The sequence below is a fragment of the Macrobrachium rosenbergii genome, chromosome 40 (genome assembly GCF_040412425.1).
Source record: "Macrobrachium rosenbergii isolate ZJJX-2024 chromosome 40, ASM4041242v1, whole genome shotgun sequence".
NCBI classification, from domain to species: domain Eukaryota; kingdom Metazoa; phylum Arthropoda; class Malacostraca; order Decapoda; family Palaemonidae; genus Macrobrachium; species Macrobrachium rosenbergii.
The window spans coordinates 22522666-22537665 of record NC_089780.1 but is presented as its reverse complement, the minus strand read 5'-3'; the positions used below and the strand labels follow the sequence as shown (position 1 = coordinate 22537665).

The following is a 15000-nucleotide window of genomic DNA, read 5'->3' as shown; positions in this document are numbered from 1 at the left end:
TGTACACAGAAAAAGATTTACGTTCTGACAAGAAATTAACGTTTAGCGAACAGATTGTTTCTCTCTACCACTTCTTATTAGGCTATGAATTTTTATAACTCTCATTCAGGAGGTCACGAAAGCCCCTGTGTACATGCATGCGCATATACATACACACGGACACACACAACCACACACACACATCACGAAACCCGTAGAGAAAGCAATCACAGCTTTTAAGTTAGTGTTTAATTTTGGCAAGACCCGGTGTTTGCAGAAGGCAAAGAGTTTCGTGGTTAGATAAATATAAAGAAATCTGTGATTTTTCTTACTTCGGTTTTATACAATTCGATGACCCCACATAGGACCTTGAGGCATTAGAATAAGAATAAAATGTAAAAAAATTTTATTTAAGTTTTTGATTTAAATTTTTAAAAAATGGCCCTAGTTAAAAAAAAAAAAAAAAAGACCACACACTTCTCCTGAAAACTAAAATAGGACTAACATTTGAGAAACTAAATTTACAATATCTCATTCCAGAGAAGTGAAGAGAGTAAAAATAAAATGTATAAAATTTTTTTTATTTAAATGTATAATAATAATAATAATAATAATAATAATAATAATAATAATAATAATAATAATAATAATAATAATAATAATAATTTAAAAAGCCGTGAAGGAAGTAAACTAAAAACAAAAAAACAAAAACATTGATTTAAATTTACAATTTAAATTCTCATAATATTCCAGAGCACTGAAGGGATTAAATTAAAAAAAATGTTTCAAAAAACTTTTAATTCAAATTCCCAGCTTAAATTTTCAAAAAACTGTCCCTGGTTAAATACCCCCATTCCAGATACCATTGTCAATCACATAGAAAACGTCAAAAATGTCTCGAAAGTCTCAAAGTAAACGGGAATACTCTCTCTCTCTCTCTCTCTCTCTCTCTCTCTCTCTCTCTCTCTCTCTCTCTCTCTCTCTCTCCTTTTCATTTCTCCGGACGGCCTCATAAGACTCTTACTGTTTAGCCAAGGCGTAATCTGGAGTCATTGCATTTGCCCTGTTGAATTTTGTATGCGTTAATTCTCCCCCCTTCCCTCCACGCCGAGAGAGCAAACGTTACTCACGAAGGGAGAATAAGTGTTATTTTCTCGGGCGTTATTCTCTCGAGCGTTATTTTCTTCAGCGTTATTTTTTCGAGCGTTATTTTCTTCAGCGTTATTTTCTTCGAGCGTTACTCTCTTCAGCGTTATTTTCTCGAGCGATATTGTGTTCAGCGTTATTTTCTCGAGCGTTATTCTCTCGAGCTTTATTTTCTCGAGCGTTATTCTCTCGTGCGTTATTCTCTCGAGCGTTATTCTCTCGAGCGTTCTTATTTTGAGCGTTGTTCTCTCGAATTCTGTGGAAGTGACTGTATTCCATTTATTTATTCCAAAGGTCGAAATCTGAAAGGTGGCTGAGATTAGATGTTTTATGCATTATTATTATTATTATTATTATTATTATTATTATTATTATTATTATTATTATTATTATTATTATTACTGGAATATTTTAAACGGATAGGACTGTTAATTGATTTGCAGAAAGAAATACCTTTGAAAATATTATGACACGGAAATTTATGTAGCAAAAACAGGGAGTGCATGCTCTCTCTCTCTCTTTCTCTCTCTCTCTCTCTCTCTTTCTATATATATATATATATATATATATATATATATATATATATATATATATATATATATATATATATATATATATATATATATATATATATAAGAATCATCACGTTCATGTTTACTACTGTGTGAAAAGGATGGAGGGGGGTCTCGCCCCCTAAACAAGGAGGGGACAAGGGAGCGTGAAGGGATTAGGAATTGTAGAATGGGGCGGGGGTTGTGGAAGTGGGGATGGGTTATCGTAGGGGGAATGACTGTGGATGGGCGGGCCTTTGAACCGAAGCGAAGGGTCACACAGAAAGGTATTACGGCGAAGATTAAATATTCACGATCTCGCTCGATAATATTTGTATTCATTTGTGTGCACAGTGTAGGTGAGGTGTGTGTGTGTTTGTGTAAGTGTAAGTGTAAGGGTGTAAGTGTAGGTGTGTGTGCGTGTCTTGGTAAGGTGTTGCTTTTCTACGTTCTATGAGGAAGAAATAAGGAGGAGAGATTAAACTTGCAGTTTCTTGTGATTATTTTATTTTAATAATTAATAGACCGTTTTTGAAAGGTGGTGTTTTGTTTCCGTAGATTTATGTGACTTTTCACCGGAAGCGCTAATAGTATCGTATTATTATTATTATTATTATTATTATTATTATTATTATTATTATTATTATTATTATTATTATTATTATTATTATTATTCAGAAGATGAACCCTATTCATATCGATCAAGCCCACCACATGGGCCATTGACTTGAAATTCAAGCTTCCAAAGAATATTATGGTGTTCATTTGGAAGAAGTTACAGAAGGTAATGGGAAATACTGATAGAGGAGATACCTGTTATTAAAAAAGAAAAATAAATTACCTCATGAAGTGATTGTTATATATATATATATATATATATATATATATATATATATATATATATAGATACATATATATATATATATATATATATATATTTATATTTATATTTATATATATATATAATATATTATATATATATATATATATATATATATATATATATATATATATATATATATATATATATATATATATATATATATATATGCATCCCAGGATTCTTTCAAGTGTAAAATATTCAATATGCATTACAAAAGGAAGAAACTTCGACAAATAAACTAATATATTTATATTTATATTGCAAATAATATTTCAATAATAACTGAACAGCCTTTATAACTGCAGTCAATTTCATATTAACGTAAAGACATATTTCAGAATAGAATACATTCTTTCCTCATATTCTCATGTGTATTTTGAGAGAGAGAGAGAGAGAGAGAGAGAGAGAGAGAGAGAGAGAGAGAGAGAGAGAGAGAGAGAGAGAAATCTAATAACAGTAGTTTTATTAATCCCGTTTTCTCAAACAAACACGAATTTGACTCCCATTGGTCAAATGGTCCTCATGAAATATTCATGGGATTCCGGACGTCTTGGATTGGATTAGAGGGTGGGGAGGGGGGAGGAGGTATGGGGGGGGGAAGAGAGGGAGAAGGAGTGATAACAGGGGTATAAAGGGGGAGGGGGAGTACATAAGAGTCATCATTATTTAGTTGCTGAGGAAACCATTATGAATCTTCGATCTAACACAGACGTAACTCTTTTTATAAGGGACCTTTGCCATTAGGAGGTTAAATGGTACAACAACGTTCTCTCTCTATATCTCTCTCTCTCTCTCTCTCTCTCTCTCTCTCTCTCTCTCTATATATATATATATATATATATATATATATATATATATATATATATATATATATATATATATGTGAGTGTGTGTGTGTACATATAATTTATATATATATACTAGTACTTATCAAACATATTTGAAATATCTAACAGGCCAGCATAGCATAAGATCATTTCACTGCATACTCTGCACGAAACAAAAACCAAAAGTTTAATATTATTTCTATAGAGTAAATTTAAAAGAAAATATAAATAACAATCATGAACTGCATGATGGACATCCATGAACGTATTAAAATTCATTTGCAAAGAATATTCACAAATTTTGTCATATTAAATTTCCTTCCTAATTTCGTTTCCCTGATTCTCGACCATTAGCTTGAAATGAAATTCAGGTTTTCCAACCTTCTGCCATCTACGGCAACGCCCACTTTCTGATTGCCTAAATATGATTGCCTAATTTGATTGCCTAATTGTCACTGGCTTAATGTCTTGAGCTCTCCATCACTGGCAATTATGCCGAAGGCTGCCCACCAGCAAATTAGGCCTGGGTCATTTGTTATTGAAAAGGGAACCAGGGAGAATTGTTTTTCCTGACGTTTAACCAAACATGCGTCTCTCTCTCTCTCTCTCTCTCTCTCTCTCTCTCTCTCTCTCTCTCTCTCTCTCTCTCTCTCTCTCTCTCTCGTGGATTTCATGTCAAATTCATTGCACAGAGTTGGCCAAGAAATTACTCAAATTTTTCCTCTCTCTCTCTCTCTCTCTCTCTCTCTCTCTCTCTCTCTCTCTCTCTCTCTCTCTCTCTCTCTCTCTCTCTCTCTCTCGTGGATTTCACGTCAAATTCATTGCACAGAGTTGGCCAAGAAATTACTCAATTTCTCTCTCTCTCTCTCTCTCTCTCTCTCTCTCTCTCTCTCTCTCTCTCTCTCTCTCTCTCTCTCTCTCTCTCTCTCCACATGAATTAAACGTTAAATTCATGCACAGAGTTGTCTAAAAAAAGATTACTCAAGCTTCTCCTCTCTCTCTCTCTCTCTCTCTCTCTCTCTCTCTCTCTCTCTCTCTCTCTCTCTCTCTCTCTCTCTCTCTCTCTAATTGTTGAATTTAACGGGTAGTTTCTATCTACCTATGAAGATTTCAACAAGAATATATTTTGTACTTAAGATAAAAGGAATTTCATCTCTCTCTCTCTCTCTCCCTCTCTCTCTCTCTCTCTCTCTCTCTCTCTCTCTCTCTCTCTCTCTCTCTCTCTCTCTCTCTGCTCGGTATCCTGTCAGTAATAAAGAGCGTATTCATCATGGGAAATTAGCCCCATGGCTTCATGAATTTTGAAAAAGGCTTGTCTGAGTCTTGCGTGGGTTTTCTCAAATGATCATCGTCCTTAACCCCATAACCCTATAGTTTATGGGTTTTTTTCCCCCATCCTAGTCGAGTACGTACGTGTACGTGACGGGTTTACGCCTGTACTTAAGTTCTAATATATGGATGTGTTTGTGGGTGAGTAAGGGTGGTTGGGCTTTCCTCATGAGGAAATTCAGTGTGCCTCAGATGAGTAAGCGTTGTGTTGTGTACGTAGGAGTTAGATGAAAAATTGTGGTTTAAGCCTTGGTTGAAAAGGCCTTAGCCTTGCAAATTTAGAGCAAAAATTAATGGCGGGTGGAGTAACCCCCTGACGTAATGCGTTGCTGGGGTTTCGCGTTATGCCTGATTGCAGTCAGTATTACTGCTATTTGGTTGAGTTCCTAAAGGTTTTATGTATTTGTGTATGTATGTATATACATACCAAATAGCAGCAATACTGACTGTAATCAGGCATAACGCAAAACCCCAGAAACGCATTACGCCAGGGGGGTCACCCCGCCATCCACCGCCTTAGTCAAACAACAAACGGCACACTAATTTTCCTCTTTATGTTAAAAGCTTCTCTCTCTCTCTCTCTCTCTCTCTCTCTCTCTCTCTCTCTCTCTCTCTCTCTCTCTCTCTCTCTCTCTGGTGTCTGATTGATGAGACTATTAATCTACCATAATCGCCCATCTGCTATGGGCATTTAGGGGTTAATTTTGCTTGATGTGCTTCGAGATTAAGTGCTCTGTTGTTGTGGGGGTGGAGTTTCTCAGGGAGTTTTAGGAATGAAGTTGCTGGCTCTACGCCCTGTTTCTTGACTAGTACACCTATATATATATATATATATATATATATATATATATATATATATATATATATATATATATATATATATATATATATTACTAAAAGGACCTCATTCAAACTAGATGGTATATAATATTAGATACCATCCAGTTTGAATGAGGTCCTTTAGTAATTCTACTAACACACAGAACAATTGTGTATGTGATAAAGTTAATATATATATATATATATATATATATATATATATATATATATATATATATATATATATATATATATATATATATATATATATATATATATAAATATATATATATAAATATATATATATATATATACTCATATGTATATATATATAAATATATATATATATGTGTATATATATATATATATATATATATATATATATATTATATATATATACTGTATATATATATACTCATATTTGTGTATATATAACACTATCACAATTAATACGTAACATTAGACTGCCTAACTGCTCTCATATACACCCGAAACGCGCTGAACACCCGATGTTTCTACCGCAATAAACACATATCTACACCTAAGCTCATGTGACCGTAAGCTCTTCACATCTACACCGCGCACAACCGTCCAAACGCCCCGACCTTGACGAGCGCCCGCGAGAAACACCTCATGAACGCGGCCGCGATCCGCGACGCGACAAAGCGCTAGGGGATTCGAGCCAGAACGGGTGCTGATAGCAAGTTACAATTGCATGACCTTGCAAAAGAGCGTCCTCGGGGTGTTTCCCGTGACCCCGCCGTAGCCGGAAAGGTCACGGTCAAATGGTGGACCATGTGGCGAGCAAGGGGCCCCTCCCTCGTTCAGAAGCTGCTTCGACGGGGTGCAAAACGGATTCGCTGGGAGTAGGGTTGGAGAATCTGGTTAGCTTTGTATTCCTGGTGGGCAAATGTTGAGACGAGTTTGCACGCATGCGCAGGTACACGTTTAATTTATATATATATATATATATATATATATATATATATATATATATATATATATATATATATATATATATATATATATATATATATATATATATATATATATATATATAAATTATTATTAAAATATTTTCCTGGAACACTTTATATCTGCATGAATTACAGGTTCTTGACACAAACATGCATAGCTGTTTGTTATAAATCTGCAATACGGTACCATGTTACAATTGTTGAAGATTATTTTAATTGATGCTTGACACCCATTTTTTCTGGATGACCTATTTCTTATTAGAAGCACAACTATTTCATACATTTTTGTTCATTGTTTGTTTATGAATGTGCGAATCTGGTATGTAATATTATCCAACCAATTTTCAGTTTCCCTGGCAGAATTCAATGCTATTTTAAAGACTAACGGACAACCAGACTAATTGAAATTTTATTAATATTTAATATTTCCTCTAAATTGTGATTTTAGCATAATTCGGCTCACCACTACTTTCAGAAATGTATATATTGGGGCTCCGGTATTTTCCTAAAAAATAATGCACCGTAAATAAATGTTGCAATTGGGAGTACAGTTTTCCGTAGGAGTTTTAAGCAAAATTTGTATAAAGATATAATGTGTCTTTTCATATATATATATATATATATATATATATATATATATATATATACAGTATATGTATATGTGTGTATATATATTGTATATATATATAAATTTATATATATATATATATATATATATATATATATATATATATATATATATATATAAACAACTTCTTTTACAATACAAGTCTTACCAACAATGAATCCTGAAAAAGATATTCAAATTCATTCTCTCTCTCTCTCTACACACACGCACACACACACACACACACACGGCTACCCCCTAACGGTCCCTTGCAAGAGAGAGAGAGAGAGAGAGAGAGAGAGAGAGAGAGAGAGAGAGAGAGAGAGAGAGAGAGAGATGCGGGCAAGATGTGCGGGCCTGAATGCAAGAAGCTGGGCACCCCTTACCTGGAGGGGGGGAGGGATGTAGGGGTGGTGGAGGGGAGGGACGACCCGGGCCATGCGACAGGTGGGGTGCGGATAACGCAGTCGCCACCTGTCCTATCTCTGACCCAGCTAATTACTGTCCACACACACACACACACACACGTACATTCACACACACATACAGTATACACGTATTCTTACACGTGCGTTTTAACGCTTACACACACACACATATATATATATATTATATACATATATATACTGTATATATTTACTCTCTCTCTCTCTCTCTCTCTCTCTCTCTCTCTCTCTCTCTCTCTCTCTCTCTCTCTCTCTCTGAAAAAAATTTTAATCTAAGGGAATCTTTAAATTCACTGGATTTTTTTTTATGTTTTCACGCCTTTGCGTCATTATAATCGTCTGTTCTTGGTACATTGTACATTCTTACACACACACACACACACACACACACACACACACACACACACACACACACACATATATATATATATATATATATATATATATATATATATATATATATATATATATATATATATATATATATATATATATATATATATATATATATATGCCGTATATGTGTGCATGATTATTTATTTGACCATTCTACCCATGGTTCTTCTTGAGAGAGAGAGAGAGAGAGAGAGAGAGAGAGAGAGAGAGAGAGAGAGAGAGAGAGAGAGAGAGAGATGGAATTTGAACAAACAAAAAAATTTAGCAATGCTTATAATGTCATCCTGAACCTTTGTTCCTCAGAGGTTTTACACGTCGACGATATTATTATTGTTATTATTATTATTATTATTATTATTATTATTATTATTATTAATAAAGTTAACAAAGGCAAAAAAGCACGTAACCATTACTCAGATCACCGAAGCAATCACGTGAATTTTTTTGTTTTTGTTTACGTAAAAGGCAAACACGCAGCCACTTATTGACAAACAGAGTAAACAATCGAGAGAGTCTCTCCTTCGATAAGAGAGTGTAAACACAAACTCGGGAGGGTGTTAATACACCTACACACGCGAATTTCCCCTTTGCGTGCACGGGCGTGTGATATACTGGGGGCCGTATGTATATATATATGTGTGTGCCGTACTTGCTATCATGGCATGTGTGGAATTCATGAATCTCTCTCTCTCTCTCTCTCTCTCTCTCTCTCTCTCTCTCTCTCTCTCTCTCTCTCTCTCTGCGAGAATTGAATGTGCATGAAGAGGTGTATAAATTGTGACTTAATGTTCACTGTAACTCCCGTTTGTGTTTCATGAAATATTTTTCTTTTATTGTAAATTATCGTAAATCTTTTCTGGATTTACCCGGAATTTAGTTCATTCCATAGTTTGTATGTATGTATGTATGTATGTATATATATATATATATATATATATATATATATATATATATATATATATATATATATATATATATATATACTGTACATAGATATTAAAAAGAAAAAAAGAGACAGAGAGAGATAGCCTAGATACCTCGTTTTATCACTGATAATAACAAGATGAATTATTGTAATTGTTATCGTACTCTTAACAGAAATGATTAGTACAAACTACAATAAATTGCCATTCTTATGATGTATGTAGATCAGTTATTGCCTGCAGAAGAAGCATTGTTTAATATTAGGACCAGGTTTTTATACATACATATATATATATATATATATATATATATATATATATATATATATATATATATATATATATATATATATATATATACATCAAAAAGAGTAAAAGAATTAGTATAGCAATATAACTTAATAAGGTCCAGATTCTGTGCAATTTACGGTAACAAAAAATAATCTCCTTAGTGGGAATAAGTTATAGAATAGTAAGCCTAAACATGTTTCAATACAGTCTATTTCAATGTCCTTATATAAAAGACAAAATCACAAAAGACAAGAAGACAAAAGAACAGTAGAGAAAATTATAGCCGATCAGCAAATCACATATTAGTCATCTCAGAGAAAATTGCAAGCAATGTCATTTCAAGAAGAAATGTAGGAAGTCGGTCTAATTAGGATAAAAACTTTATCCTTCACTTTATCCTCCTTCACTCGTGAAGAACAGAAACAATTCACTGAAGAATGAAAGCACTCGTGAGGAACAGAAATAATTCAATGAATGAACCAAGAACTTCTTCTGTGACGAACAGAATCATATGCTACGTTCATTGATCGCAAAGGGAAACCACAGTCTTTTGTCTTTTGAGTTTAAATCGCCTTCCATGAGAGGATTCCATTCTTGAGACCAAGAAGAAGAAGAAGAAGAAGAAGAAGAAGAAGAAGAAGAAGAAGAGAAGAAGAAGAAGAATGAGAAGAAGGAGAAGAAATGCAAAGAGAAAACAGTCTTTTGTCTTTTGAGTTTAAATCGCCTTCCACTAGAGGATTCCATTCTTAAGACCAAGAAGAAGAAGAAGAAGAAGAGAAGGAGAAGAAAAAGGAGAAGGAGAAGGAGAAGATGGAGAAGAAGGCGAAGAAGAAGTAGAAGGAGACGAGTTATAAAGATAAGAAGGAGAAGAAATTCAAAGGAAAAACAGTCTTTTGTCTTTAGGGCTTAAATCGCCTTCCATGAGAGGATTCCATTCTTGAGACCAAGAAGAAGAAGAAGAAGAAGAAGAAGATGAAGAAGAAGAAGGAGAAGAAGAAGTCAGAGAAGGAGAAGAAGAAAGAGAAGACAGTAGTGATGTAGCTGATGATATTTTGGCTCCAAACGGAAATAGTGTGAGAGGACCTTGAATCTTTGTGCCCGGAGGAAAATGCAAGTGAATTTGCTAACAGAGAATAATGAAGAGTGGAAGATGAATCGAGAGAGAGAGAGAGAGAGAGAGAGAGAGAGAGAGAGAGAGAGAGAGAGAGAGCAGAAGAACAAAGAAGGACTGAATGCGTTCAAGATCAAAATACGACGGAAGGTTGCGACGAAGGAAAATGATCTGACGATCATGATTGCTGGTGACAAAGAAAGTCATCTCTTGTTTAGATATATTTTTTTGTGAGGCTATTTTGCATTTGAGGGACGTGAGAGAGAGAGAGAGAGAGACTAGCAGAAGAAGAAGAAGAAGAAAAGGAAGAAGAAGAAGAAGAGCGAAGAAAAGGAGGAGACTTAGATAGAGAAACGCGCGCGTGTCATATGTCGAAGGGACCCGCCTTCCAACTGACGTCTCTCCTCTCTCTCTCTCTCTCTCTTTCTCTCTCTCTCTCTCTCTCTCTCTCTCCTGGATCCCGCATCGCCCCGTCTGACTGCTGCTGTTCCTACTGCTTCTGCTGGGACATGCTGCTGCTGCTGCCGCCGCTGCTGACGGTGTTTTGGTGGTGGTAGAGGTGGCTGGTGGCAGCAGCAGTGGGATGGTGAGGAGATGGTGGCAGGTATAACATGCTGGTCCCTGGCGTCTTCCTGACCTCCCCCCCTAATGCCTGCCTCCGCACCCCACCTGCTTCCTAGCGCCCTCTTCCTTCTTGTCCTCCTCCCCCTCCTACCCCTCCTCCCCCCTCCAAAACCCCTCCTACCACCACCACCACCACCTGCCCTCTGCGGAGAGAGAGAGATGAGCGAAGGCTCCTTGATAAAAGAGTCAAATAGATACCGAGTGGAGTTCCTCAAGGCACCAGCATGGGACCTACGCTCTTGGAACTGACAGGCGGCGGCGGAGGACAGCGAGGAAAAGGAGGAGGAGGAACTAGAAGCAACGAAAGCGGAGAACCCAGAAGGAGAAGTCGAGATTACTCGAGAGGAGACGATGGTAAATAATAATAACAAAAAGAATATTTAGGGCACTTTTTTCTTAATTGACGGTGGATGGGTATTGCCTGCACTCTCATTTAAATTTTTCGTTAATGTGAAATGAGTGAAGCGCTTCCCAAAAGTGATTTTGGGGGCCAAGTGACGCAAAGTGGTGCTTCGCGCGAAATGACAACGTTTTTTGGTGGTGGTTCTCGATAAATTATGACTATTTTGGTGGGGATTCTCGAGCAATTACGACGTTTTTGTGGTGATTCTCGAGAAATTACGACTTTTTTTGGTGGTGGTCCTCGAGAAATTACGACTTTTTTTGGTGGTGGTCCTCGAGAAATTACGACGTTTTTTTGTGGTGATTCTCTCGAAATTACGAACTTTTTTGGTGGTGATTCTCGAGAAATTGCGACTTTTTTTTGGTGATGATTCTCTCGAAATTACTACGTTTTTTTGGTGATGATTCTCGCGAAATTACGGCGTTTTTTTGGTGGTGATTCTCGCGAAATTGCTTTTCGACTGAAAGTGCTGTTTCTCTCCATGAAGTACGGAAGTGTTTGTGACTTTCAAAGTACTGGTGAATGACTGGTGAGATTAAAAGTTTTTTTCTGGTGGAACACAGACTTGCTTTCGATCGACTGACCCTGATGGGCACATCCTTCATGTAATGGGGCATCACCCATTGCGTAATGGGGGCCGTTATGCAATGAGAGTCTCTTGTCTCATGGAGAAATCTGTTACAAAGACTTGAGTAATGCCTTGCAAAATTTTTGTAATTTTTTTTTTTTTTGCTTTTGTATTTCAGTGTGAAACTGGACGAAGGATTTTCTTTAATCAAAATTCTATATTTTAATACTGTCAGCACACATTATTATTATTATTATTATTATTATTATTATTATTATTATTATTATTATTATTATTATTATTATTATTATTATTATTAAAAAAATACTCATAGTAGCATGAGTCTTAAAAGGGAGAAACAAATCCACAGTTATGTATATGTACTTATATTTAGAGATAAATCTGTACAGTTTTATCTTTAAATATGTGTACATATGAATAAATGTAGACTTATTATTATTATTATTATTATTATTATTATTATTATTATTATTATTATTATTATTATTATTATTATTATTATTAATATCTCTGGCGTTAGGTCCTGTTTGCAAAAAGCAATTGTCTCTCATTCGATATTAAATCTCTTTTCGCCTTTTGAAAAGTGTCATGTTTATAATATTTCATTTTCCAACTTAGCTCGAGTTTTCCAATAGGAATTATGCTTTTATATTTTTCATGTCTGCATCCTGAATTTATTTTAATATTTGCCCATATAGGTCTCCATTTCCTCATTCTGCTTTTCACTTATTCGTGATTTTTACTTCCTTTTCTTGTCTATTTTCTTTTCCACCTATTCCCAATTCAATTCCTTTTTATTATCTGTGTCCTCTTATTTCAACTGCATTTGATTACACTCTTGTCCATTATGTTTATCTCCCATTCCTTTATTCCTCTATTCCCTGCATTTGTCATTTTCGTGGTTATTTTCTTATTGTCTCCTTTTTTAACAACCTCTAAAGTTATTGCGATTTTAACATAACCTAACCCAACTTAACCTAATCTTACCTAACTCAAGTTTTTATATATTTATTTTATATATTTAGTTATCTTATTATCTCAGTCTTTTTTTTAGTATCCTTTAAAGCTATTGCAATTTCAGTCTAACCTAACCTACCCACCTAACCTAGCCTTACCTAACCTAATCCAACTCATGGTCAGTCCACAAGTTTTCATATATTTTTTTTTTTTACCTATTTATTTTTCTTTTATTTATTCATCCAAAGAAATAATTCCAATCCATAGTGTTTCATTCAGTGCAAATGCTTTCATTGTAAATACCTCATTAAGTAATTTCTCTTTAACTTTAAATACTGTCATTGTAGTCAGCTTACTTATGTACCCTATCACTACAAGTACTGTCATTTCATTAAGAATTTTTTAATCTTTCAAAGTACTGTCATTTCATTTCCATTATTTGTTACTACTTATCCTTAAAGCACTGTCATTGTAGTTATGTCATTGTGTTATCCAGTCATACAAGTACTGTCATTGCATTTTTTTTATCTTTCAAAGTACTGTCATTTCAATCCCATTACTTGTTACTACAGGTATTGTCATTTCATTGGGGTTTTACTCCTTCAAAGTACTTTCCTTTTAACCCCGTTACTTGTTTCTAGTGATCCTTCAAGTACTGTCATTTTTGTCACTCTTACGTAATTACCTAATCACCACAAGTACTGTCATTTCATCGGCTTTTTTAAATCCTTCAAAGTACTGTCATTTTAATCTCATTACTTGTTTCTGTTTATCTTTTTGTTTCAGTCAATTTGAAAAATTGAGTCATTTTAATGTGTTCATTTCTGGTTTATCTCATTCCGTAACCCTTCCATTGTTTTTATTCAGTTTCGTCAAGTGCTGTCATTTAAATATTCCAGTAGTACTGACATTTTAATAACTCCTGATTATATTATCAGTTTCTCTTATTGTAAGGTTTTTCAAATCTCAATTCCTTTTTCATATCTATTCTTTAACAGGTATCTGATGAAATAATTCCTTGCTCTTTCATTACATAGAGAGAGAGACAGAGAGACAGAGAGAGAAAGAGAAGAAGCACATTTCTCCCACGTGGTATTGACAGTGGTAAAAAGAGAGAGAGAGAGAGAGAGAGAGAGAGAGAGAGAGAGAGAGAGAGAGAGAAGTAGAAGGAGCTTCAATGGAAACAGATGGGTTGCAGCGGCAAAGGTGAGTGTGTGTGAGCCAGAGTGAGAGAGAGAGAGAGAGAGAGTGTGTGAGTATGTGAGTGAGTGTGTATATCTTGCTAGCCAGTTGGTAGGCGCCTTTAGCAATGCGGGCGCCATTGGGTAGATGCGTGTGGGCGTGAAGAGATGTGTGCGTTTGTGTGCGTGTGTGGGTATATATATGCTGGCGCACGGGCGGAAGTTCAGTCAAACAGCTGGAGTGCAGGAGAGTGCATAGATAAGGCAGCTGGTGAACGAGAAAGAGAGAGAGAAAAAAAATCTAATACGGGAGATAGAGAGAGAGAGAGAGGCAGGCGCTTTTATTTCTTGGGGGATCAAGAATGATAATACTTACGCAATACTTCTTGAGGTATGCTTTCACTGCTTTGGGATTTATTCTTCTACATAAAATTCTACATACAGTGTATATGTATGGATATATGTATGTATTTTATATATATATATATATATATATATATATATATATATATATATATATATATATATATATATATATATATATATATATATATATATATATATATATATATATATATTCATATACATACAAATACATATTATTGATAAACATATACTGCTCTCAAGCATATATTTACAGCTTACAGTAAACTGACAAAAGATTATAAATAAAATTCATAAAAGAATTATGAAGACAAAATCGTATGACAAAATACCTAAGAAATTCACAATATATCTTATTCCCAAAAGCAGGGGGGACATCATTAGGCCACCAGCAGGTCTCCTCCTGAGAGAGAGAGAGAGAGAGAGAGAGAGAGAGAGAGAGAGAGAGAGAGAGAGAGAGAGAGAGAGAGAGAGAGAGAGAGAGAGAGACTAGCCTCAAGGTCTTATTTGGCTTGAGGCCGTAACAGGGAAGATTTAAAGGTATACATCAGATCTTTACCCCTTATTGTGCACAACA

The 15000-nt window shown here is 35.0% G+C and overlaps 1 protein-coding gene across 2 annotated transcripts in view; it reads left to right on the top strand.

The window, feature by feature from the left end:
* Positions 1–15000, top strand: part of sens (senseless) — an 81471-nt gene that overhangs the window by 29598 nt on the left and 36873 nt on the right. The window contains exon 1 of one of the 2 annotated variants that reach the window (XM_067083316.1): positions 11021–11263. The exons of the other annotated variant lie outside the window; for it this stretch is intronic. Coding sequence (XP_066939417.1) covers positions 11134–11263 — 130 coding nt within the window. The 5' untranslated portion in view covers positions 11021–11133. Of the gene's footprint in view, positions 1–11020; positions 11264–15000 lie in introns of those variants that run through there. 2 annotated transcript variants of the gene reach the window in all.